The sequence below is a fragment of the Nansenia antarctica genome (genome assembly GCF_963989245.1).
Source record: "Nansenia antarctica genome assembly, chromosome: 8".
Lineage (NCBI taxonomy): Eukaryota > Metazoa > Chordata > Actinopteri > Argentiniformes > Microstomatidae > Nansenia > Nansenia antarctica.
In genome coordinates, this window is record NC_137678.1 from 25501174 (window position 1) to 25526999 (window position 25826).

Sequence of the window (25826 nt, forward strand, 5' to 3'; positions counted from 1 at the left end):
AACAATTGTTGGGTGTTTGCCACAAATCGGAATTCTCTTGCCGTGAAATGTGTACATCAAATAACATGATGTCGACGATCTACTAGAACTGCGGGACGACTGCAATGTAGCTACCACTTGACTTCATACAATCACTTGATGCACGGGGGAGGGTAATCTTATTGATCGTTTTCCATTAGCAAACAATAGCTGCCAATTCATGAGCGAGCCAAGCGGGTTTCAAAGCTGCCAAGCAGGTTTCAACGCTTACACGCTTACAGCAGTCGATTGTCTGCTGATGTTACGGGCACGGCCGGCGTGAAGTTCACGATAAACAGACTTTATCACTGTGAAGCTCATAACTATGATAACACAATATTGCAATATTTATTACTATTATTTTTGTATAATAATAATCAACCATCATTCGTTAGTAATGAAAACTCCTGCAGTTCCGATCAATCTCCTCTCCACTTTACACATTACATAACCAACATCTCTTTTGACATCACAACAATGTCAACACAATCACAACAGAATCTTATTTTATCCAACCAGGTTTTATATTTTGATTATGACATCATGTCTTTCAACATTGTCACACTTTTCATTACACACATTAGCGGCATCAAAAATGATGGGCGTGCGAGGGAGCGTGCTTATTCTGGCAGATTGTGAAATATTAAAACCAATAACATTCTGAATGATTTATCATTCTGTACTCTTTCTCTCCTTTCTTTCATGTATTTTCTTTTCCTTTTCTCAATTAGTAGTCTCCTAATCTCGCTACAGTTTGAGCGAGACTGTAACTGTCATTGTTTGAATGAATGAATGGTCTTTATTTGTCATTGATATAGTACAGGTACCAAACAACGAAATTTGGGAGGGGGGGCTCCCCTGGTGCTAGGAAACTAGGTGCTAGGAACTGGTGCTATAACTGTGTTCATGTTATAATGTTTAGTGAACGAACAATTGTTGGGTGTTTGCCACAAATCGGAATTCTCTTGCCGTGAAATGTGTACATCAAATAACATGATGTCGACGATCTACTAGAACTGCGGGACGACTGCAATGTAGCTACCACTTGACTTCATACAATCACTTGATGCACGGGGGAGGGTAATCTTATTGATCGTTTTCCATTAGCAAACAATAGCTGCCAATTCATGAGCGAGCCAAGCGGGTTTCAAAGCTGCCAAGCAGGTTTCAACGCTTACACGCTTACAGCAGTCGATTGTCTGCTGATGTTACGGGCACGGCCGGCGTGAAGTTCACGATAAACAGACTTTATCACTGTGAAGCTCATAACTATGATAACACAATATTGCAATATTTATTACTATTATTTTTGTATAATAATAATCAACCATCATTCGTTAGTAATGAAAACTCCTGCAGTTCCGATCAATCTCCTCTCCACTTTACACATTACATAACCAACATCTCTTTTGACATCACAACAATGTCAACACAATCACAACAGAATCTTATTTTATCCAACCAGGTTTTATATTTTGATTATGACATCATGTCTTTCAACATTGTCACACTTTTCATTACACACATTAGCGGCATCAAAAATGATGGGCTGGGCGTGCGAGGGAGCGTGCTTATTCTGGCAGATTGTGAAATATTAAAACCAATAACATTCTGAATGATTTATCATTCTGTACTCTTTCTCTCCTTTCTTTCATGTATTTTCTTTTCCTTTTCTCAATTAGTAGTCTCCTAATCTCGCTACAGTTTGAGCGAGACTGTAACTGTCATTGTTTGAATGAATGAATGAATGGTCTTTATTTGTCATTGATATAGTACAGGTACCAAACGACGAAATTTGGGAGGGGGGGCTCCCCTGGTGCTAGGAAACTAGGTGCTAGGAACTGGTGCTATAACTGTGTTCATGTTATAATGTTTAGTGAACGAACAATTGTTGGGTGTTTGCCACAAATCGGAATTCTCTTGCCGTGAAATGTGTACATCAAATAACATGATGTCGGCGATCTACTAGAACTGCGGGACGACTGCAATGTAGGCTACCATATCATACCGTTTTATATTGAAAAATATGATGGTAAATAAATACATGTGGGACCGATGTATGATGGCAGAGGTGTGGTGTGTATCAGTCAGTCTTGTTCCAGTGATAAGACATGCGCTCTGATCAATGAACAGAGATCGGGTTTCCCCCGGGTGTGTTGGGTGTTCACGCTTCTTGCGTGACATCGCCCTCCAGCGATCTTTGTGCGTCAGTACACTCTTCTCTATGTTAAACTATCATAGTGCTGAAGCACACCTCATCGCGCTTGAATAAGGTCGCGATCCGCGGCGCTCCCAGTGTTAAGTCATTAAAGCCGAGCAGGTGATTTTATATAGAAGGTGATCAATACCAATATTGTTATGTACGACAGTATGTCATTGCAGCACTTTGTTGCACTTTACGACGTCACGTTCTGTTAGAGCTTTACGACTGTGTGAGTGTGTTGTCAGAATGAATGGCACTTGACAGTAAACGGAGCTCAGTTTGTATACCTGTGTGGATCTACATTTATTAGTATAACACAAACATAATAAATTAGATAGAACAACCCTGTTCATTAATGTTCATTAATGCTTGAGTTCATGTTCATGTTCGCACCAGTGGCGGCTGGTGCTAAAAATTTTGGGTGGGGCACAGGTTATGGGGGCATGCTCCACGGGGAAGAATATCAACTTTAAAATCTGGATTTACAGTCGATTTTAGCATGAGAATAGCTCTACCCCCCTGTACAGACCTCGCCATCCCCTCTACCCCCCTGTACAGACCTCTTCATCCCCTCTACCCCCCTGTACAGACCTCTTCATCCCCTCTACCCACCTCTACAGACCTCTTCATCCCCTCTACCCACCTCTACAGACCTCTCCATCCCCTCTACCCACCTCTACAGACCTCTCCATCCCCTCTACCCCCTGTACAGACCTCTTCATCCCCTCTACCCCCCTGTACAGACCTCTCCATCCCCTCTACCCTCCTCTACAGACCTCTTCATCCCCTCTACCCCCTGTACAGACCTCTTCATCCCCTCTACCCCCCCTGTACAGACCTCTCCAACCCCTCTACCCTCCTTTACAGACCTCTCCATCCCTTCTACCCTCCTCTACAGACCTCTTCATCCCCTCTACCCCCCTGTACAGACCTCTTCATCCCCTCTACCCCCCTGTACAGACCTCTTCATCCCCTCTACCCCCCCTGTACAGACCTCTTCATCACCTCTACCCCCCCAGTTTTCTCTACAATTTCTACACGTCAACGTGTACCGAAACACTTGTTTCCAACGTGGTCCTACGTTTCTCCTACACCAAGACACATACAAAGAGCATAGAAACATACAAAGAGCATAGAAACATACAAAGAGCATAGAAGATACAATCAGAATACAGTCTGCCATTCCTTCTCCCAGCATCGATTTGGTTTTCCTATCATGACTGAAGGACAGATGATTCACTTACTTACACAAGTTTGACTTCGGTAATAGGTCCAGTTGCAATATCATCAAGTTGGGAACAAAAGATGCCTCCTTCTAATCCATTTGTTCAATTTGTTTACAAAGTCCGGTAGTGGTTTGCTGTGTGATTTGCTGTATAGTTCCATATCCCCCCTGCGTGTTGGTCGCACGGCAGCGGAGACGGTCGCTGATAATTAAGACCAGCAGTAGAATGTTGCCAATAGACATATTACACAAAACACAAAACGAACAAAACAAATAAAAACACTTGAAGCAAACTATCACCGGCCCGAGTCGCTACAGAGCAGCGCCACCGGAAGTAGGAAGTGGAAGACAAATGAAAGATCGCAAACCCCAAACATCTTATGCTGGATATACAACCGGATATTCAGGACGCACATTTTTGCGCCCCGGCCAAGAAATAGACACAACCAATTGAAGCGCTGCTACAGCTCACGTGTAAGGGAAAAGTATTTGCAGTGCCATAGACTGGCATTGACCGGCGCCCCGACTCCTCCCCCTATGTATTTTAACAGTGAATTTTACACACACACAGATAAAAAATGTTTATTGTATTGGAGGATTTTTAATGAATGCTGATAGGCGCCGACAGAATATCAGCCGCATTTTGTGAATAAACAATGTTTATTTTAAAAAAAAACTTTTACAAATCGCAACTAGGAAGTGAAGGTGGGGGCGGCGCCCCGGCGCCCTCTATCGGCCAGCCGCCACTGGTTCGCACTGTTACTGTGTTGTGTGCCAATGCACCCCTGTGATTGGTGGAGGTCACGGGGGGGGGGGGGGGGGGGGGCGGGTGCTGTGTGTGTTATTGAGACCGTTGGGAGAGAGAGCTCGGGTGAACTAAGAAAGTTGTGTATGAGATAGTTTACAATTAAACGCACAGATTACATGAGAGAAGCTATCTGTCATTATTTCAACCACTGTCCAAGTGGGGACGTTACAATACTTTCGTTTTAGAACGAAACGTTAGCCGCTAGCAGCGTTTAGCAGTCACCATTCTTGAGCAAAACATGATACAAACAAACATTCAAATACTCGTGTCGTCTTGATTTTTTTTTCGATTTCAATGTATGACGCATCATTTGAAAGCTTACCATCTGTAGTTTCAGACTATGTAAACAAACGAAAAATTACGTAAGCAAATGGTTATTATTTATCTGGTATAGATACCACTTCTGCGCCGAATGTACCGCCGCCGGCACAAATCCGCACCCGACATGTAATTACCGTAATTTCTAAACGGTTTGTGCTATCGAAAAAAATCCAACTGTCCCTGAAAGCAAGGACCCCAATTGAAATAAGCCAGTGGCTTTCTTGGGTTTTTTATCCTTTTAGTTGACCTTGTATGTAATATGTACTTTCATGTACCTACTTCTGCAAATCTTCTAATAAAGTTTTCAATCAATCAATCAAAGCTGAGATGTTGCACTTCAACCAACATATAGGGTATTACGGTAAAATGTGACGTGAGGACATTCTCAGAGTCAGTTTACTCACAGTGATTGACGGAGCGTTCAGGGACACATGCTTTTTTTCTGTTCTCCGGTCATATACTCGCTGCCTTTCTGCGCAGCCTGAATCAAAGTGGACTGTCTGAATCATTTGGTGGCGGAGGAAATTCATTCGTGGCGGCCCGCCACCAATAAATGCATATAGAGGAAACACTGATGTTACCACTCCCTTGTACCATTCCCTGAAGAAAAATCAATTAAAAATTGATCACAAAAAAAAAGAAAATCTAAATGGTGGAATTTGTGCCTGAGAATCCTCTCTGTGCCAAAGGGTCGATTAAATGATTATTGGCTATTTGGCTCATCAACTAGTTGGTCTGGCGAATGGCGTATGGACCAAACGACAAAGCATACCTGGTTAATGTACTCTCATTAAATGCTGTTCAAAGCATTGTCCTTTTTGTACATCAGTGTATTTTATTCACTGTAATCATTTGTTAATGTGATTAAATAATCATGTGATAATGTGATTAAAACCACCTCTGTGTGGCCTTGGCTGGTCCAGTGGTCTCGCACCACGGCCTACAGTGCACATCTGCCCATATTGGCATTCGAATCCAGCCAATAAAGAGCTGATATGCCCTCTCCTCCTTACTCTCCTCGTTACTGTCTCTCTCCACTGTCTCTATCCAGTAGAAATGAAGTTAAATGTAAGAGTGGGACTGCGACACTTTTTTTTGTTTTTGGGACTGCGCCATTTAAAAAAAAAAAGAATTATGAGCCGAATAATAATTTAGTTCTGTTTCCTGTCTGCTGTGCGTTATTTTAACAGTCTTGTAAGATTAGGTGTTCCGGTCCTACGGTGATGTTCATGCCCATGTCATGTGCCTTACTACTGGTTTAGGTGTATGAAAAGTCATGCCGTGTATACAATCATACCAATTCAATAAAGCTCTCATTCTCAGAGCGAATTACGTGTGAAATTAGCATGCTAGCGGGTGTTTTCATAAAAAATGTTATATATTATATAGCTGACTAGTGAGCCTGCATCAACCTTAATGCTATTCAAGTGGAAGAAGATTAAAATTGTCCTCGCAGTTTAAGATACACACATTAATCTGCTGCGGTAGTAAACAGCGCAGTAGAATGACGTCACAGGCGGTCAGATTTTGGCCCTAGTCTTATTTATTTATATTTCAGTACGGATAACACATGGGAGCCTGAGGAAAACCTTGACTGTCCGGAGCTGATTTCAGCGTTCCTTGAATCTCAGAAGAATGTAGTGGAGAAGCCTGATTCCAACAAAAGGAAGTCCTCCACTGAGGAGCCAGAGGAAAACAAAGCTAAGAAGAAGAAGGATTCGGTGGGTGTGCTGACTGATCTGCAGCTGTGGTTATCAAGTGTATGTGCATGCAATGATTGTACCCACTTAGATAGCCTTTTCCATTTACACCTGTCCTTTCATGTAGACACAATCACAATATGGACAGTATCTGGATACACAATGTTTTAATGCAAGGTTTAAATGGGGTCTCGGTGTCCACCCTGAGGGCGCGGGGGGGGGGGGGGTACATTAATTGGGTGTAAGGGTGTAACAGAGTTGGGAATGTATGTTAAGTTGTGGTGAATGTAGATGAGTTTCGCCGTGCTTGAGCAGCCCTGGTTGTTGTTGGAGCCCCCCTTTGGAGTTTGGGTGTACTGCAGGTCTGCGCGTTCTTTTGTCCTTCTCTGGTTGCCGTACTTACGGTGGAACTAGAACATGGCCGCCATCTTAATGGATTTACAAGAGTTGCAGAACAGAGAAGAATTGTGTTTTATGTGTCTTCTCTGCAGGTCAAATAAAAGAATTGAATGAAAGAAGGTTGCCTGTTTGACCATCGTTACACTGGTGCCGTGACACGTCGATCTCAAGATCAGCTGAACGCCGATCTCCGTGGATGCTGCGTGGATGCCAGGTCTTAGTGTGATAGATCAAGTGTGGTCAGAGTATTATAGTAAATGGTCATTCAGTCTGAGGTCTGTGATTACATCAGTTTAAAAAGTGCTTTGATTGTTTTGGTTTTTATGTCCTGCTGTAACTTTATATATTTTTTTTAACCATTATTATTATCATTATTTTTTTTTCATTCAGTAATAATACACAACGCAAGTCTGTACCACTATGGCTCAGAGGCCAGGTTTTAATGATGAGATTTTTGCCAGTCCAGTGTTGCATATGGGGAGGGGTGCATGGGGGGCATGTCAGAGCAGAGCAGACAGTGCTGTCATCGGTGGGTTGAATAGTAGGGAGGTGGGGTGTTCCCAGTTGTTTACTGACAGTGGTAGAGGCACAGGGTCAGGTCAGGACCCAGGTTGTGCTGCTGTCGGACAGTTTACAGGGGAGGCTCCTCCCACATCCACACCCAGTGTTAATGACACTGAAGCTCTTCATCACCTTTCAGACATGATGGGTCAGCTAGGTGCTCAGATTGGCGAGTCCATTGTAACCAAGTTAATTTCAGCTGGTGTAGTTCACTCAAGTAGTATGAGCAGTGCACACCTCAACTGCACATCGCCTCCAGATCCTGTAACTGATCCTAATGTTGTTAGACAGGAGGTTCCGCGCGTTACTGTGAATGTAAAATCAGACAGGGAACCACCAATGTTCCGAGGTGATAGTTCTGATAAGTGTTCAGTCCAGGACTGGATTGACATGTCTAAAGCTTATCTGAGAAAGCAGAAATGTCCAATGCATGAACAGGCTGAGGAGACACTGGCAAGGCTGATGGGTAAGGCAAAGGATGTCGTGAGGGTTGGTTTGCGTAGCGATCAGACACTTGATGTGAAGCAGAACCCTGATCTCATCTATGATATCCTTCTCAAGTACTTCAGTGATGTGTCATCATGCCTCCCGTTGTCAGATTTCTATGCCACTCTACCCAGACCCAATGAGAACCCTGTAGACTACTGGTTGAGGATCAACAAAGCAGCTGATGTAGCTGGTGAGGGCCTTCGCAGACAAGGTAGGAGGATGGAGAACGTGGGTGAAGAGGTAGCACGGATGTTTGTCAGGCATTGCCCGGATTCTGGACTATCCCGTATTCTGGAATGCAAGGCTATTGAGGAGTGGAGCTCACGAGACATACAGTTGAAGATTGATAATTATCAGAGAGAGCTGAGAGCCTCTGGCAGGACCGGTAGTTCTGTGCCATTGAAGAGCCATGCCACCGCCCTCCACACTGTGCAGTCTCATCCAGAGCCTTCGATTCAGTCTGTGTCTGAGCAGTGTTCCACCCAGTACCCCCCTGCTCCTGCCCATAGTCCAGTGTACCACACACAGTGTCCGCCTTCTACCCTCATTCCTTCCCAGGACCATGCTTTAGGCCAGCTTCCGTGCCACTCCTCCGCGACTGCTGTGGCCCAGAACACTCAGCAATCTGAAGACAGGATTCTTGCTCGCATTATGCAGAGGCTGGAGCAGATGATGGGGAAAGTGCAGCAGCGTGACAGTGCTCCTCGTGGCGGAAGATACCAGGGTGGCGCCCGTGAGAAGGCCTGCCGAGTCTGTGATGACAGTAGACACACTACCATCTCACACTGCATGTCAGAGAGGCTGTGCTTTGTCTGTTTAGCCCCAGGTCACACAAAAGTTGAGTGTTCCACCAGGTCGTCCCGAGCACCTCAGCCTCAGGGAAACTAGGTGGCCTGTATTCAGAGGGAGAAAGTATAGGTCGTCAAGTAAACTCCCATTGTGAGGACGAATCTAGTGCTGAGACAGTGTATATAGCTCTCAAAAGCTCAAGTGATAACTCTGAAGATATTGTTTATCAGAATACGCATACAATTAGTGGTAGTGACAGCCTTTTCTACACACCTGTGACAGTTGGTAATACAGTGACTCTGAATGCTATGCTAGACAGTGGGTCTATGGCTTGTACAATGAGTAAGACGGCAGAGGGAAAGCTTAGAGAGGTTGGAGTTGCTACAGAACATAACCAGTTCAGTTCAAATGTGGTGCTTGTTGGCTGTGGTGGTCGCCGTGTCAAGCCTGAGTCAGCTTTCAACGTGGAAATGGAGGTGTATGGCTGTAGGATTATGGTTCCCACTCTGGTAGTTGAAGGCCAGCATGATGAGTTGATACTAGGCACCAATGTTATTAAATATATCCTCCGGCAGTATAAGCAATGTGATGGCTACTGGAAGGCTGTGTCTACGCCCTGTCCTGCTGGCGATCCAGAATCTGAACAGTTTCTCTCGATGCTCGCTGGTCTGAACCGTTGGCGAGGTGACGTCATACCTGACAAGATAGGCACAGTCAGGTGCAACTCAGCCGTGTGTCTTGAGCCTGGTCGGGAGTACCTGATGTGGGGCAAGCTACCCAAGTCCACTATTGTGTCTCCTGGTAGCGCTGTGATGACAGAGCCCACATCGTGTCGCTCAGCTCCAAGAGGGGTTCTGGTGGCCAGAGTTGTTACTCCTTTGTGGGGAGACGGATGGGTTCCATTGAAGCTGATCAACTCGTCCGACAGGCCCGTCTTGGTAAGACGCAATGCTAAATTGGCCGACGTCTTCTCCTGCATTGCGCTCGAGGACATGGATGAGACCGGACCTGCTGAGGTCCCACTACTCAGTTGCTGTCAAGTAACCCCGTCCAGTGAAAATGCGGCCCGCACTGTTGATGAGGAACTGAAGTACATGGGATTGAGTGGGCTCGACATACACTCCTGTGACGTGTCTGAACAGTGTAGAAGCAAGATGGCTGACCTGGTTGTGCGCTACAAGGACATCTTCTCACGCCATCACCTGGATTGTGGAGAGGCAAAGGGCTTCATACATCGCATTCACCTCTCAGATCACAGGCCATTCCGGCTCCCATTCAGACGAGTGCCCCCCAGTCAGTATCAGAAGTTGCGCCAAGTACTGAGTGAGATGGAGGAGAAAGATATAATCAGGAAGTCAACCAGTGAATATGCATCTCCGTTGGTTCTTGTATGGAAAAAGAACGGAGATCTCCGTATCTGTACAGACTTTCGCTGGCTGAACAAGAGGACCCTGAAGGATGCTCACCCTCTCCCTCACCAGGCCGACTGCTTAGCTGCACTTGGAGGTAACTCCTTGTTTAGTACTATGGATCTAACCTCAGGGTTTTATAACATGCCACTACACGAGGATGACAGAAAGTACTCTGCCTTTACAACACCTATGGGCTTGTATGAGTATAATCGCCTCCCGCAGGGCCTCTGTAATAGTCCTGGGAGCTTCATGCGTATGATGACTAGCATTTTCGGAGACCAGAACTATCTGAGCTTACTGGTTTATCTGGATGATTTATTGGTGTACGCCCCTGATGAGAGGACAGCTCTGGAACGCTTGGAGATGGTGTTCAGTAGACTGCGTGGTCATAACCTGAAATTGGCCCCCAAGAAGTGTTTTTTTCTCCGGAAATCCGTCAAATTCCTCGGCCACATAATTAATGACAACGGTGTGTTGACTGATCCCAGCAAAGTTGAGAGCATCGCAAAGATGACAAGTGCTGACCTGATGGAAGCGGACGGTGTAACCCCCTCACAGAAACGAATCAGATCTTTCTTGGGGATGATCAATTATTACCAGCACTTTGTGCCTAGCTTCTCCGCTATTGCAAAGCCTCTCTTCTCTCTGTTGACGGGCCAGAAGAGAAAAGGGAAGGTGAAACATTCCAAACAAAGGTCACAAAGCAGGAAGTTGAAGGTTACTGACTGGACCCCCGAAACGGAGCAGGCTTTCCAGAAGCTGAAAACGGCGCTGGTTGAGACGGCTGTCCTGGCTCACCCTGATTTCAGCCGTCCCTTCATGCTGTCAACGGACGCGTCCCTTGATGGCATCGGTGCTGTCCTGTCGCAGATCCAAGAGGGTGAAGACCGAGCGAGGCCAATCGCATTCGCCAGCAAGTCCCTCTCTCAGTCTCAGAGAAACTACCCAGCCCATCGGTTGGAATTCCTAGCCTTGAAGTGGAGTGTCTGTGACAAGTTCAGCCATTGGTTGAAGGGGCATGATTTCACTGTTTGGACGGACAATAATCCATTGACTCATATCATGACGAAGCCCAAGCTGGACTGCTGCGAGCAACGATGGGTGGCTAAGTTAGCGAGCTATAACTTCGACATCAAGTACGTGCCAGGCCCACAGAATGTTGTCGCTGATGCCTTGAGTCGTGTGCCTTTCGTCAAGCAGAGAGTCAGTCACAGATTACTTGAATAGCCCTACAAGAATCTCCTCTCCGAAGTCCAGGATGTGTCGAGTGCTTCTGTACAGGACGCCTTCCGGTCGTCCAATGATAGTGGTGACACTCCACGCCAGGCAGAGAGTTACGCTCAAAGTGTCCCATCACCTCTGCATGTCCACGCTCAGTCTATGGAGATGGATGAAGTGTCTGTTGTTCTACAGTCATATGACGATCTGTGGGAGGTCGGAGCAAGAACGCGTGCTGTAGCAGTCTTGCACCATTTGCCTCAGTTAGTCCCAGGTGGTCAGGACTCACTTCCTGCTTACAGTGAGAAGGAACTCCGGGATGAACAGCTCAGAGACAGAACTCTCTCTCGAGTCTTGTACTATGTGGAGAGACATCGGAGACCCTCCAGGAGAGAGAGAGATAAGGAATCAGTCACAGTCATGAGGTACCTGAAGCACTGGGAGAAACTTGTTGTGAGCAATGGGATACTCTACAGAGTCTCGAGGGATCAAGTCGTGAAGTCAAAACGCCGCCAGTATGTGGTTCCTGAGTCTAAGAAAGTTGAAGTTCTGAGAGGTGTTCATGACCATGCCGGCCATCAAGGTCAGTTCAGGAGTCTTGGCTTGGCCAGACAGAGGTTCTTCTGGCTCAACCTCGACAGAGACGTAAGAGACTACGTCCGTAACTGCCAGCGGTGTATTGTCAGTAAGACTGTTGAACCTGCTGCGAGGGCGCCTTTGCAGAGTATCACATCAACCAGGCCACTTCAGCTGGTTTGCATTGATTTCTGGTCAGCGGAGGACTCAAGGAACAAGTCAGTTGATGTGTTAGTTGTTACTGACCATTTTACAAGAATGGCCCAGGCATTCCCCTGCAAAGATCAGTCAGCCAAACAGGTGGCGAGAGTTCTATGGGACAAGTTCTTCTGCGTCTTTGGGTTCCCAGAACGTATCCACAGCGACCAGGGAGCTAGCTTCGAGAGTCAACTAGTGAGTGAGCTGCTCAGAGTCTCCGGTGTCAGAAAGTCGCACACAACCCCGTATCACCCGATGGGTAACGGTAGTGTGGAACGTTTCAATAGAACTCTCGGTAACATGATCCGAGCGCTTGAACCAGAGGCAAAAATCAACTGGCCGAGGCGTTTGCAAACTCTGACGTTCATGTACAATAGCACAGCGCATGAGTCAACTGGCTATGCACCTTTCTATCTGATGTTTGGGCGTACTCCTCGTCTCCCTGTCGATATACTCTTCCGGACAGTCCTGAATGATCCAGCTGTGGTCAGCTACGACAAGTATGTGATGTCTCTCACGAAGGATCTGAGAGAAGCTATGGTCATAGCCCAGGAACATGTCATAAAAGAACAGCACCGTCACACAGAGCTCTACAACAGACGAGTGAAAGGGCCCACCATTGACGTCGGAGACCGTGTGCTGTTGGCGAACAAGAGAGAGAGAGGAAAGAGAAAGGTGGCTGACCGTTGGGAGTCTACTGTATATACTGTGGTGGATAGGAACTCTGAGACTCACACATATAGGATACAAGACACTGTCACTGGACGAGAGAAGGTAGTCCACCGTAATCTATTGTTGTTGGTGAACTTTCTGCCGGTGTATGATACGAGTGTGATCTCTGACCCAGTTTCATCCCTGTCTGCTGTTCATACATCAAATGAGCCAAGTGACATGTCCGTGTCGGAAGTGGAACAGGATTCCTTGCCTGGGGAAGTGAGTAGAGGAACCGCGTTCGAGTCGGAGAGAGTGGATTCCTGTCCTGGGAGTGAGGGAGGGGAGGTTGAAGACATGGAGTATGGGGGTAGAGCTGTTCGGGAGAGGGATGTTCCCTTGACTGTTCCAGAGCCCAAGGATCCCAAGGGAAGAACCCTGGAGTGGGTCACCCAGTTACCATTCCCTGACCACTCACGGACAGAGGCTACTAACACTGTAGTGTCTTCAGTCTCGTTTGCCCCTCAGAGGGTTCCCGAGCAGATGGCTGAGGAGCAAATGGTAGATCAGTCCATTAACTCTGATTCTAGATTTGTGGTTAGCGCTGATGATTGTACTGATGTTTCTGGTAACACGAATCAGACAGATGATGCTAGTGACACACAGCGTACTGACACTCTAGCTTCTGTTACACAGTGTGAACATCCTAGTACAGTCACACAGGTCAAGTCCAAGTTTGGTCGCCTTATCAAACCAGTTGACAGATTGATTTATACTATGTCAGGACAAGACATTATCCAAGACACTAAGTCAAACATTCGAGCTGTTTGTAGGTCAGTGTTTCAGGCTTTCCACAGTTAGATAAGCCGAAGCTCAGTTCAGTGCATGTATACACTGTGCACACTGACATCCTATGACATATAGGTTTGTTCGTTATTCTGATTGTTTCATAAGAGGTTGTGGCCTCTTGAAGGCTAGTAATACACAGAAAAAAAAAAAAAAGGGTCTTGTGGGGTGTAGAACGCATCCTACCGCCAGTAGTTGGTTGGAGAGATAGGTTACCTCTCTTTCCACTTCATCCTTATAGGATACTTTTCAAGTTGGCTGTCCTGTCCTTTGGCGGCCCTATGTAATAGTGTAAAAAGTAAAAAGTAGTATTTAAATGTATAGTTGCTGCTCAAGGTTGGCGAAATTCAGGGGAGGTGGGTGTAACAGAGTTGGGAATGTATGTTTAGTTGTGGTGAATGTAGATGAGTTTCGCCGTGCTTGAGCAGCCCTGGTTGTTGTTGGAGCCCCCCTTTGGAGTTTGGGTGTACTGCAGGTCTGCGCGTTCTTTTGTCCTTCTCTGGTTGCCGTACTTACGGTGGAACTAGAACATGGCCGCCATCTTAATGGATTTACAAGAGTTGCAGAACAGAGAAGAATTGTGTTTTATGTGTCTTCTCTGCAGGTCAAATAAAAGAATTGAATGAAAGAAGGTTGCCTGTTTGACCATCGTTACATAAGGCCCTGGAACAGTCTAGTGTCCTGCTACACAAACGGGAGATGGGGATCCTGCGTTATGAGCCATTGCTGGTTCATGTGACCTGGTTTGCACAAGGTGTAGCCTACTTACAGTTCACATAAAAAGGTAAAGTATGCAGGTTCCCAGAGAGCTGATCTGTGTTGTGGTAAATCGTAATTTATTTATTGTGTTGTCTGTTTCAGAGTGAAAAGCCACGGAGCTTTGCCAGGAACCTTGACCCAGAGAGGATCATCGGCGCAACAGACAGCAGTGGTGAACTGATGTTCTTGATGAAATGGTGAGTCTCACATGCACAAATGCCGACCTTGTACTTGTTGTCCCCACTCAAATCACACATTCACTCGTATTGCTTTTTGTAGTCACTTTGGAACCCAACTTTGTTTGGAACCCAACTCTACATGGCAATACTTGAAATTGGGGGTGTTCATGATTAACAGTTATTAGATTACGTCTAATGATCGCAAGGTCGGCAGATCGTTGGTTCGAACCCCGGCTGGCTACATGTCGAGGTGTCATGGGCAAGACACTGAACCCCAAATTGAGAATTCGCCAGTTACTTCAGTCAAAGAAACACTCGCCATAGTGGCTACGAGTGTCCTATCAACTTGTCCTTTGCAGGACACGTCTAGAACACCCATGGCTATTATCCCTGAAAATAATAGCTAATTTGACCAAATACTTTTGCTTAAAATGACCTCGGAAGTCGGCGAGATTCTGGCGCGATTTATAGGTTGACAACATTTAGGATTTATTTAACAGTTTTATTTTTAATGTAGTCGATTTCGTTTTCCCCAAAATTGGCCTCCTCAATTCTGGAAGTCACCAGCCTCCAATGCACAATAGCTGTCTAACATAAGATAGTAGAAAACAACTGTGGAATGTATGTCTACTTGTAGAAAATGATATATTGATAAATATAAAAAAATATATAAAATTATATATTGATAAATAAATAAGCTAAATTGCTTATGGGTTAAATCATATTTTAAAACCTGCAAGGTGAAAGGTCAAGGTGAAAGGTCACTACTTCCTTTTTACTTTTGCTGTCAGTGAAGCAGGTGTCTATCTGTCTATGAAGCTATCTGTGCAGAGAAGGAGGAAGAGAATGGAGGCAGAGAACGGAGTAACACGTGTAAGTAAAATATATGCGTGTGGTTACTATCAGTACATCTATTATAGTTTTCTAAACATATTCAGTAAAGGAAATATCTTCCCCAACCAGATCCACCGAACCGTGAAAGACCGTTAGCATTAGCTAGGCTAGCTCGTTAGCATTAGCTGCGCTAGCATGACAAGACAATTAGTCCTTGGGCCAAACCATTTTTCATTACCAAATTCTGGGCAAATTCTAGATGTGATTATTGTATTCCTATACATCCCTAGATTATGTTTTGATATGATAGACCTTTTGGTTTGGCAGCTTATTAGTGGTTATCACAAGGTGGAGTGCTTTTCTTCAAAACCAGAGTTTTGACAGAAAAAGTCCCCTGCCATATCCTGCTCCCCTTCGTATGATTCGCGCGTAGCTGTGCTGTGGTTGTGATAGAGACATGAGCCTTTTAATGTTCTTTATGCGCCTGAGTCTCCTAAACACGTAGAGACCAACCCCGAGTCCATCAGAGATTCCTACGATGAGCTATGGTAACTTTCCCGCACCTACCCCCTACCGGTGAATGCCTAATTTTTGCGGTTTTCCGGAGGTATTGTGCGGTAGGTGCGGGAAAGTTACCATAGCTCAGCGTAGGAAGTTATGATCGACTCGGGGTTGGTCTCTACGTATTTAGGAGACTCAGGCGCATTAAGGGCATTAAGGGCATTAAGGGCCCATGTCTCGATCACAAGCACAGCCCGAGCTACGTGCGACTCAAGCGAAGGGGAGCAAAATATGGCAGAGGACCTTTTGATGGGTAAAACATTTTACCTAATAGATATCACCATGAAACTTCCCCAGTTGATTACTTACATTGAGACAATAATTTTTTGTATTACAAGTTTTCAGAAATGTTCTGTTTAAATATGCAAATGATGTATTATCTACTTAAAATATGAGTTAATTTGCATATCTTTAAAGACCATTTGGACCACAGATTGGATAAAGACAGTAATTAATTACTATACATCCCTTGATTATTATTTGATGTGATATACCTTGTTGGACGGCTGTTCTGCAGAAGATGGATGACATGCAAAAAAAAATGCGCCGCCGGGACACTCAAGAAGAGGTAAGGTTTAGAACTGTACTAGGAACTGTACTAAGAACTGTACTAGGAACTGTACTAGGAACTGTACTAAGAACTACTGTACTAGGAACTGTACCTTGTTGTCTAAGAGGATGGACACTCAAGAAGAGGTAAGGTTTAGAACTGTACTAGGAACTGTACTAAGAACTGTACTAGGAACTGTACTAAGAACTACTGTACTAGGAACTGTACCTTGTTGTCTAAGAGGAGGGACACTCAAGAAGAGATTTATAATTAGCCTTTTGTGAGTGCCAATACAGAAATGAGCTTTTAGTTGAACACCCAGTTTCAACATACTCATGTGTGTGGAGATGATGTACTCCAGTGTTACCTGTACACAGGCCTCCTCTGCTGCAGTGGTTCATAGGTTTGTAACCAGCCATTTTGTTCCCAATTAGCCTGATTTAGTTTTTGTTCTGATCTGTTCTGTTCTGATTCCTTTATTGTAGCCTGTTGGAATTTATGGAGCAGCTAAGAGGAGAAGAACAGATGAAGAAAGTGAAGACGTTCAAGAGAAGGAGAATGAAGGTTAGATCTGTTTAGTTTCTCCAGTTGCTGCAACTTCAACATTTGATTGTTTTGCTTCGAGCTGACACTGTTTTGACAGACTTTAGTGAGGAGGAGGATGACATAGAAGAAAGGGAGGAAAACAATGAGGCTGATGAAGAAGATGGTGATGGTGATCATGAAGATGATGATGATGGTGATGATGAAGAGGGTGAAGACGAAGAGGAAGACAACCAGAAATGCTATGACCTCAGGCAGAGAAAAGCAGCTGTTCGCTACCAGGCACCTCAAGATGGTTTGTTCATTTTGCTCTATTTAGACTTGACTTCAGATTACATTTTTGATTGATTGATTAATTGATTTGGTTTTTGGCAAATGTCAGTGTACTCTACCCAGCGGTACAAATGAAGATCCCCTTTTGTTGTTTACCATTTTAATTTCCCTTACTATATCCACAGAGCCAAGGAAGCAACGCACATTTTTCAAAACGCACTCCTCTCCATCCAGACGGAGGTATAGCTTTAGCTCTACTGCCCCAAGGAGCCCTTACACAAGGAGGGGCAGCAGGTCAGTCTTCTACGGCGCCACCCATTTCTCCCATAGACTTCTGATTATTTATACAAATTAGATGCTAAATGTGAAATACCTTGCTAAGATGCAAAAGTATATCCTGCATTATATGCATTCCAATATTCTCCCTATTCATGCTTCTTGTTCACCGATGCGTCCGCAGGAGTGGGTCTGATAGGTAAGATTCATTGTCGGTTGTAGGTGTGTGGTTTTGTCAGGTCCTTGTGGGTACTGTAATTGGTGGCACCTTGGTTGTTCGGCTGCATGGATAAGGTTTTTGCTTTAATTAATTAGTACATAGTTCTAAAAGTGTTTATTTGTTGGCTGTAGTTTTTAGTGATTGTGATGCTTGTTTGAAATCTGTATGTGACTGGTTGATGTTTGGCTGCCATGCTCCTCTTACTGATGTGATGTCCTGCAGAAGGAGACATGCCATCCACAGCAGCGACTCCACCTCCTCCTCCTCTTCATCATCTTCTGATGACGAGAAGTTTCAAAGGCGGAGAAGTAAGAGCCGGAACATGCCAATTAACAGGTAATTGTCATTGTGAATAATTATAATGTTTTTACTGATGGGCATTCTGGAAACACATGCAAAATGAACTGAATGAGTCAGTAAGGGGAGTAGTCTACAATTTCATCATTATTTCCCTCTGAGTGCATCATTGGTTATAGGTCATATTGACTATACATTGAACTATTGAACAGCCTACTGTTCATCAAAAAATCTCCCTATGGGGACAATAAAGTCAGTCAAATTCAGAGAGGTTTCACTATATTGTGTGTTTGCTCTGGGATTACACACAGATGCCTTCCCATGAATCTACTCAAAGAGGATTTGTTGGGAATCCAGAAGGACAGAATGAAGATCGGAGCAAGTCTAGCAGATGTTGATCCCATGCAGATTGACCAATCAGTAAGTCAACCAACATTGAGGGAGAACACCTTTATCGAGCCATGGGAGATGGGGTTGTGTAAGCAATGTACCAACATAAACAATGTTGTGTTTTCTAGGTGCGTTTTGACAGCATTGGTGGACTGACCAGACACATTTCTGCCCTGAAAGAGATGGTAGTCTTCCCCCTGCTCTACCCTGAGGTTTTTGAGAGGTTCAAGATCCAACCCCCAAGGTAACGGAAGGAATAGGATGTGATGTCATTTTGGATTCTATTTTTTAAAGTTTCATAATCAAGATCCGGGTAGGAAATTAGGAAAAGACTAAAGACTGATCCATCTGTTGATGTTTCCTAACCCGTCCTGTGTGTGTTCGCAGGGGCTGTCTGTTCTATGGCCCCCCTGGCACTGGGAAGACTCTGGTGGCCCGGGCGTTGGCCAACGAGTGTGGTCAGGGTGAGAGGAAGGTGTCCTTCTTCATGAGGAAGGGAGCAGACTGCCTGAGCGAGTGGGTGGGCGAGTCTGAGCGCCAGCTGCGCCTGCTGTTTGACCAGGTAACCAGTAACAACTTACACATGACTAGAGGTGGTAACACATGACACATGACTAGAGGTGGTGGTGGAGTTGGACTGTACAGTAGTACGCTGTAGTACTCTTTTTTTTCTCTTTCTAAATGTGTGTTAAAAAAATAAAGTGAATGCAGGAATACTAAATATCATTCTCGTCATGTGAAATCTTTTAGGCATATCAGATGCGGCCATCGATTCTTTTCTTTGATGAAATTGATGGTTTGGCTCCAGTTCGATCAAGCAGACAGGACCAAATACACAGGTAAGCCAGAAGGACTTTGACCATTATAAATTATGGAGTGGTCTTTTCATTCAACTTAAATTTACTACATGTACTAGTAAGACTAACAAGGCGCAAATTTACATGATGGGTTTTACTGTTGTCATTTGCTGTGATTAGTTTTTCTGTATTTGTTCTAATCTTTTAACAGCTCCATAGTATCCACTCTGCTTGCCCTGATGGATGGTCTGGACAGCCGTGGGGAGGTTGTGGTGATCGGGGCCACAAACCGCCTGGACTCCATTGATCCAGCGCTGAGACGACCTGGGCGTTTTGACAGGGAGTTCCTGTTCGGTCTCCCTGACAGAGAGGTAAGAGACGAGACACTCTGCTGTATAATGGCATAAAAAAATAAAAAATAAATTTTTTACATGAACTTCTTTGTTCACTGTAGGCTCGGAAAGACATTCTAATTATACACACGAGAGAATGGAATCCCAAGCCATCTGACACCTTCCTGGAAGAACTGGCAGATAAGTGTGTTGGTATGTATAGCTTTAACAAACCAAAAAAAGACACATTTGGATCTTCAAATACATATGTTCAAATTGTTTCCCCAGAATTAAAGTCATGCTCCATTTCCTAGGTTACTGCGGCGCTGACATCAAGGCGGTGTGTGCCGAGGCAGCTCTGTGTGCCCTGCGGCGGCGCTACCCCCAGATCTACTCCACCTCCCAGAAGCTGGTGCTGGACGTGGCCTCCATCACCATCGGCAGCAGGGACTTCCTGGCCGCCATGAGGAAGACCGTGCCGGCCTCCCAGAGGGCCGTGTCCTCCCCGGCCAAGGCCCTGTCGCCCGTCGTTCAGCCCCTGCTCTGCGCCCCTCTGCAGAGCGTGCTGGACACCCTGAGCAAGCTCTTCCCCCACGCTGAGGTGGGACTCAAGAAGAAGAAGAAGGACAACGGTGGGTCAACGGAGCCGAGAAACCATTTCGTATCGTTTTTGAATGTCATGGCCGTATCATAAGACACATCTTTTACCTCATGTGTTTCTTAGATGTTCCTGGTAATGATATGGAAGATGATCTTCTGTACAGTGAAGAAGAGGACTCGTCTGTTTGTGCCAACGGACTCCATCACAAGCAGGCCAAGGCTGCTAATGGCTTCTTACACTTCAACAGGTGTGTAACCCGCTGTCCATTTTGAAACCAGAAACCCAAGGTCCTGTACAGTATGGTATGGCTGTTATATCTTTCTCCTTTTCTCCTGCCTGACAGGAGTGTAGTGAGCCACCCCACCTCCTACCGCCCCAGGCTGCTGCTAGCAGGGCGTCCAGGCTCCGGGCAGAGCACGCACTTGGCCCCTGCCATGCTCCACGCTCTGGAGAAGTTCACTGTTTACACCCTGGACATGGCCGTGCTGTTTGGTGTCAGTACCACCGCCCCCGAGGAGGCCTGTGCACAGGTAACATTGGAGTACATCATAATCTCCATACATACTTATAGGTATGTTGAAACTGGGTGTTAAAACTTCAAATCGCTGAAGGTACAGTTCTAAACGTTGTTCTTGTAGATCTTCTGTGAGGCCAAGAGGACGTCTCCCAGCATCCTGTACATCCCCCACATCCAGCAGTGGTGGGACACCGTGGGCTCCGCTCTGAAAGCCACCTTCCTCAGCCTGCTCCGAGACATCCCCTCCTTCTCCCCCATCCTGCTGCTGGCCACCAGCAATGTGCCCCACAGCAGCCTCTACCAGGAGGTACGCCACCCTGAACGCTCCCCGTTCCCTTCGTTATGTGACCTAACCTAGTCTGTACAGATCTGCAGGGCATCAGGCAGCATCTGTACCTTATCGCATGCGTCACCACGTGTCTCACTTCAAGGTTACAGTGACAAAGTTACTCATTATTTGAAATGGTCTCGTGTCCTAAAGGTCCAGGATCTGTTCTGTATGAAGTACGGGGAAGTGTATCATGTCCAGGTCCCGACACAACAGGAGAGGAGGAAGTTCTTTGAAGACCTCGTCCTCAACCAAGCTGCCAAAGCTCCGTTATCCAAGAAAAAAGCAGGTAAGATGGGATATACATTTAAGATAAATCTGTCTCTTCAATCGAGTGTGTGTTTGTGTCTGTGCCTGTGAACTGACTGTGTCTGTGGGTGTTTGTGACTTGTGGCATCCGTGTCCTTCTGCTCCAGTGCTGGAGGTGCTGCCCCTGGCCCTCCCTCCTCCTCCCCGGCAGCTGACGGAGAAGGAGCAGCAGCAGCTGGAGGAGCAGGAGGAGGACACCCTGAGGGAGCTCCGTCGCTTCCTGCGCGACGTCACCAACCACCTCGCCCAGGACAAGCGTTTCAAGGCCTTCACCAAGCCGGTCGACAAAGAGGAGGTGAGGGGACAACAGAGAACTGGCACTCACTTTATCTCTAGAATAATAGAACAGAATCCAGAAGAACATCTCTATATAAATTGTACATACGTTAGATTACGTTCACAAGAACAAAGGGTGCAGTCGGTTGAATATTGTCAATTTGTAAAATTCCTTTGCTCGTGTTTTTTTCCTGTTTTTCCTCTGTCTAGGTGTCTGATTATGAAGCAGTTATAAAGCAGCCGATGGACTTGTCCACTGTCATCGCCAAGATTGATCTACATAAGTATGTTACGGTGAAGGAGTATCTCTACGATGTAGATCTCATCTGGCAGAACTGTTTGGAATACAACCCTGACAAGGATCCTTCAGGTGTAGCATTTTACTTATCTCACATATCTGTGGAGAATGTTCATTATGTGAATACTTCATAATCATACTGATATTTAGTGTAGCTCATGTTTACTGTGGTTCCCAGGTCGACAGCTTCGTCGTCGTGCCTGTGCACTGAAGGACACCATCCATGCCATAATCAGAGATGAACTTGACGAAGACTTTGAGAAGATTTGTGAGGATATCACAGAGTCCCGCAGCAAAAGAGGTGAAATGTGTTTCTATATTAGTTTTTTTTGGTTTTCATTTATACAGTAAAAGGTGTTGATACTTACCAGTTTAATCTGTTGAATTATTCTACAGCTCTGTCCTTTTCAAAGGGTGAAAGCAAGTATTCCCCATTGATTATGACCTCTCTCTTAGGTTGTTCAACTTCAAGGTTTGCTCCATCCTACTATCATGTTCAGCCAAAGCAGCCAAAAGCAGTGGCTGGACAGAACAATGATGAACGCCCCTCCAAAGAGCCTACAGCCTCTGCTCCCTCGGCTGTAAGCACACCACGCCACACAGGTTAGTTTTTCAGTTCTGCACAGTAGGGTTGGACAGTATCAAATTTGACACTGTTAAACTGTCCCCAAATTTTCCAGCGATATACATATTACCGCAGGATTAAAGAAAATCATATTGTGATGAATTTGAGACAGCGGCTGGTGAAAGGTGGACTAAAGCCCTACCTCCAGCATTTCTGCTCACCTGCTCAAACACCTTCTGTGAGCAGTGCTGAAAAATGCAGAGGAAAAAAAAAAAGAATGAAAGAAAACCAGCTAAAAATACTTTCGGTTTGTAATGAGACTAAGCGGGACAAATTGTATGTATTGGAGCAAAACATCAGTAAGAAGCCGATACATATAGGAACAGCTAAGCATTAGTTTGTTGCTTTAGCCATACAGTATTGGTGATGAGTACCGTATTTTCCGCCCTATAAGGCGCACCGGAGTATAAGGCGCACCTTCAATGAATGGCCTATTTTAGAAATGTTTTCATATACAAGGCGCACCGGCTTATAAGGCGCACCGGCTTATAAGGCGCATAGAATAGATACTGCAGTCAAACGTTTGACTGGGGTTGCGTTACGCCCAAGCTCCACCTACTGCGTTGCGTCACCTCTCCATCGGTGTTGTGTCAACTTCCCGTTGTCCAAGCTCCACCTGAGCGTTGTCACCATCAACGTTCTACCTGCTCCACTGTCAAAAATATATATTTTTCCACCTCAAGTATCAGCCGTTCGTCATCCATTTTTGCAACAAGCGTCAAGGACCTGCGGTGATTCACAGCTGACTCGCGTGAATAGCAATTCGCAATAGCTGCAACCACGAGATATAGAGTAGTTAGCTACAAGCATTTTCAATCTGCTATTATCTCTATTAGTGGATTAACCGCTGTGGTGATTTAACAGCTGATAAAAATACATCAAGTAGACTACAAACAGAGCAAAACAACACCAGAAAACAACCAATAGGCTATACAATTATAACCAACAACCAATATGTGACAGCTCCTGGTGAAATGTGCAACGTACTTTTTCAGTTTTTACACATGCTTAAACTACAGATTGTAAGCTTTCAAATGATGTGTCATACATTCAAATCAGAGAAAGATTGAACACGACAGGCGTATTTGAATGTTGGTTCATCTCAAACACTGAATGGGAGAAAAGTGAATCTGACCAAACCACAACAAACGCTGCTAGCGGCTAACAGCTAACAAAACACATCGCTACGAAGGTCTAAACTGTATTTTAATAACATGACAACATACTGGGAGAACATCGACATGCTAAAAACACATAACTACACATAACTAGATGAACACACAGTTCTTGCTTTTGAACACGAGCTAAAACGAAAGTATGTTTACAAATCAACCCTCCCTTACCGGTAGCCTCCGGCAAACGAGAATAATGAATCCAATACACAAATGATAAGTGTTTAGTGATCGTTAAACTGTTGTTTATTATATCGAGTGGGTACTTTAAAACTTCAAGTTGAAAGCACCAAGAATCTCACTTTGTTCCCTCGGAAACTCTGTTTAGTCTTCTTTACTTGGGGTCTTGTGGTGTGGGACTGTGAGTAAGCACAACACCGGTGTTTACTGATTACCGTAATGCTGCAAGCGGTGTGAGTGTCCGAATTGAACAGTTGGGTGAGTACAGCATCCATTCAGAGCACATGATAGCATAACAATAGCATTCGCGGAGATTCCAAGATGGCGGCCGTCGTTTACTGATTACCGTAATGCTGCAAGCGGTGCGGCTTTGTAGTTTACCAGTCGTACTGAAACATTTTATTATTATTAAAAAAAAAATATTGGTCATGTAATTTTTACATTTTGATCCATATATAAGGCGCACCGGGTTATAAGGCGCACTGTCGTTTTTTTTTTTTTTTTGGGACTTTTAAGTGCGCCTTATAGGGCGGAAAATACGGTAGATGATACTCATAAAACTGAGGTCCTTCTGATCTCCTTACTCACACTAATGTGTCTACCTGCAGGGTCCTCTAAGAAAAAGAAGCAAAAGCCGGTGGTCCAATGGGCTCATCACCGCAAAAGCCGGTGGTCCAATGGGCTCGCCTCCAAAGACAACTCGAATGTAGCAGAATCTGGAGGGGAAGAGGAGGAGGAGGAGGAGGAGGAGGAGGAGGAGGAAGACCACGATGGGAAAGGTGTTGAGAGTGAGGATTGTGATGAACCAAGCCAGGCTCCAGAGTCGGGTGTGGAGGAACTGGAGGAGATGGAACTGGGCAGCCAGCCTACGGCGGAGGAGCGTTATGTGCTTTCTGTATCATATGTTATGTACGCACTCCTTGGTCTCATGTGTCTTCTCTCTGTTAGAGAAGGGAATAAGGCGCAGTACCCGCGGCGGCCTGAAGAACCAGGTTCTACAGCAACAGATAACTCATGTTGACAAAGCCATGGAGATTGTGGACCAGAGACCCCCACCGCTGGTGGTGGATCATGGGAAACTAAAGGTGGGCCAACCTGTCTGCTGCAGGGTAGGCCAGACACACACAGGCTCAGGTGTGCTTTATGGTTATTTAATTGAAAATGATGTTTCTTCTTTTCCCTTGTTTTAGGAATTGCTGCAAAGAGTGGTCTCAAAGACTGAAGGGTGTGAGGTGTGTCAACTTGAGAAGCTTTATGCATTGCTGTGTCAGAGCATCTATAGACACCGGAAAAATTATGACAAGGCTGCACTATTGGAGGTTTGCCACTTTCTACATTTACATTTTATATTTAGTTTCTCTGCGTTACAAAACCAGAAAATGTAGTAAATCTTTCCTCATTGTCTTCATGCTATTTTGTAATGTTGGCTTTTCGCTTCTCTTCCCAGGAAATTGAAACTGAAATCGAAGATTTTTCATAAGGAGTTTTATACAGCAAATATAATGTAACGTGTTATGGATTCCAATGTTAATGTTAATGTTAATGTTAATTTTATTTTCAATGCTCAAGTGTCTCATGTCCTCATGTCCTCATGACTAAATGGTGTATCGCGCATTTCTCACAAGATGTGACTCAATGCGCTTCACATGATGACAGAAAGGTAAAAAAACGGTACACTGTGCAGCCAGGAAAATTCCCTTGCAGCCCTCTACTCATAGAGCGACTACTACCAGTTTGCCTACCAGCACACACAGCGCCACCCAAACCAGCCGCCCCACACACCCGACCCGCCCTACCACCAGCACACCCGGCCCAACCAAGCACAGACCATAATAGCCCCACACCAGGCTAGCCAAGCAGGTGCCCCAGCGGCGGAACAGACCAAGCACCCGAGGCGGCTGGGGGCCCCCAGAGGAGATGCCCGAGGACCACTGGCACATAGCAAGCAAGCAAGGGCGAAAAACCTGATGATCACATGATCAGCTGATATGTTCTCTCTATAAATAGTGATTTGCAGGATTTCAGAGGAATTCAAACAACCCACGACCCTCTGACTTTGTAGCTTTGCTCCGTAGCTTGTAAACCAACACATGTC

General features: G+C 45.3%; 1 protein-coding gene across 1 annotated transcript in view; it reads left to right on the top strand.

Annotated features, from left to right (window-relative positions):
* LOC308164071 (ATPase family AAA domain-containing protein 2-like) overlaps positions 1 to 25362 on the top strand; it is a gene marked incomplete at both ends in the record, with an annotated part of 32869 nt that extends 7507 nt beyond the window's left edge. The window contains 22 exons of the mRNA XM_080538229.1: positions 6134 to 6296; positions 14276 to 14370; positions 16948 to 17135; positions 17299 to 17411; positions 17821 to 17945; positions 18218 to 18326; positions 18425 to 18540; positions 18684 to 18858; positions 19047 to 19135; positions 19305 to 19464; positions 19548 to 19638; positions 19740 to 20057; positions 20150 to 20273; positions 20370 to 20556; positions 20665 to 20850; positions 21025 to 21160; positions 21288 to 21475; positions 21667 to 21826; positions 21933 to 22055; positions 22211 to 22357; positions 24680 to 24816; positions 25357 to 25362. Of these exons, the coding sequence (XP_080394355.1) occupies positions 6134 to 6296; positions 14276 to 14370; positions 16948 to 17135; positions 17299 to 17411; positions 17821 to 17945; positions 18218 to 18326; positions 18425 to 18540; positions 18684 to 18858; positions 19047 to 19135; positions 19305 to 19464; positions 19548 to 19638; positions 19740 to 20057; positions 20150 to 20273; positions 20370 to 20556; positions 20665 to 20850; positions 21025 to 21160; positions 21288 to 21475; positions 21667 to 21826; positions 21933 to 22055; positions 22211 to 22357; positions 24680 to 24816; positions 25357 to 25362 (3136 nt within the window). The remainder of the gene's footprint in view (positions 1 to 6133; positions 6297 to 14275; positions 14371 to 16947; positions 17136 to 17298; positions 17412 to 17820; positions 17946 to 18217; positions 18327 to 18424; positions 18541 to 18683; positions 18859 to 19046; positions 19136 to 19304; positions 19465 to 19547; positions 19639 to 19739; positions 20058 to 20149; positions 20274 to 20369; positions 20557 to 20664; positions 20851 to 21024; positions 21161 to 21287; positions 21476 to 21666; positions 21827 to 21932; positions 22056 to 22210; positions 22358 to 24679; positions 24817 to 25356) is intronic.
* Between the last annotated feature and the right edge of the window lie 464 nt (positions 25363 to 25826).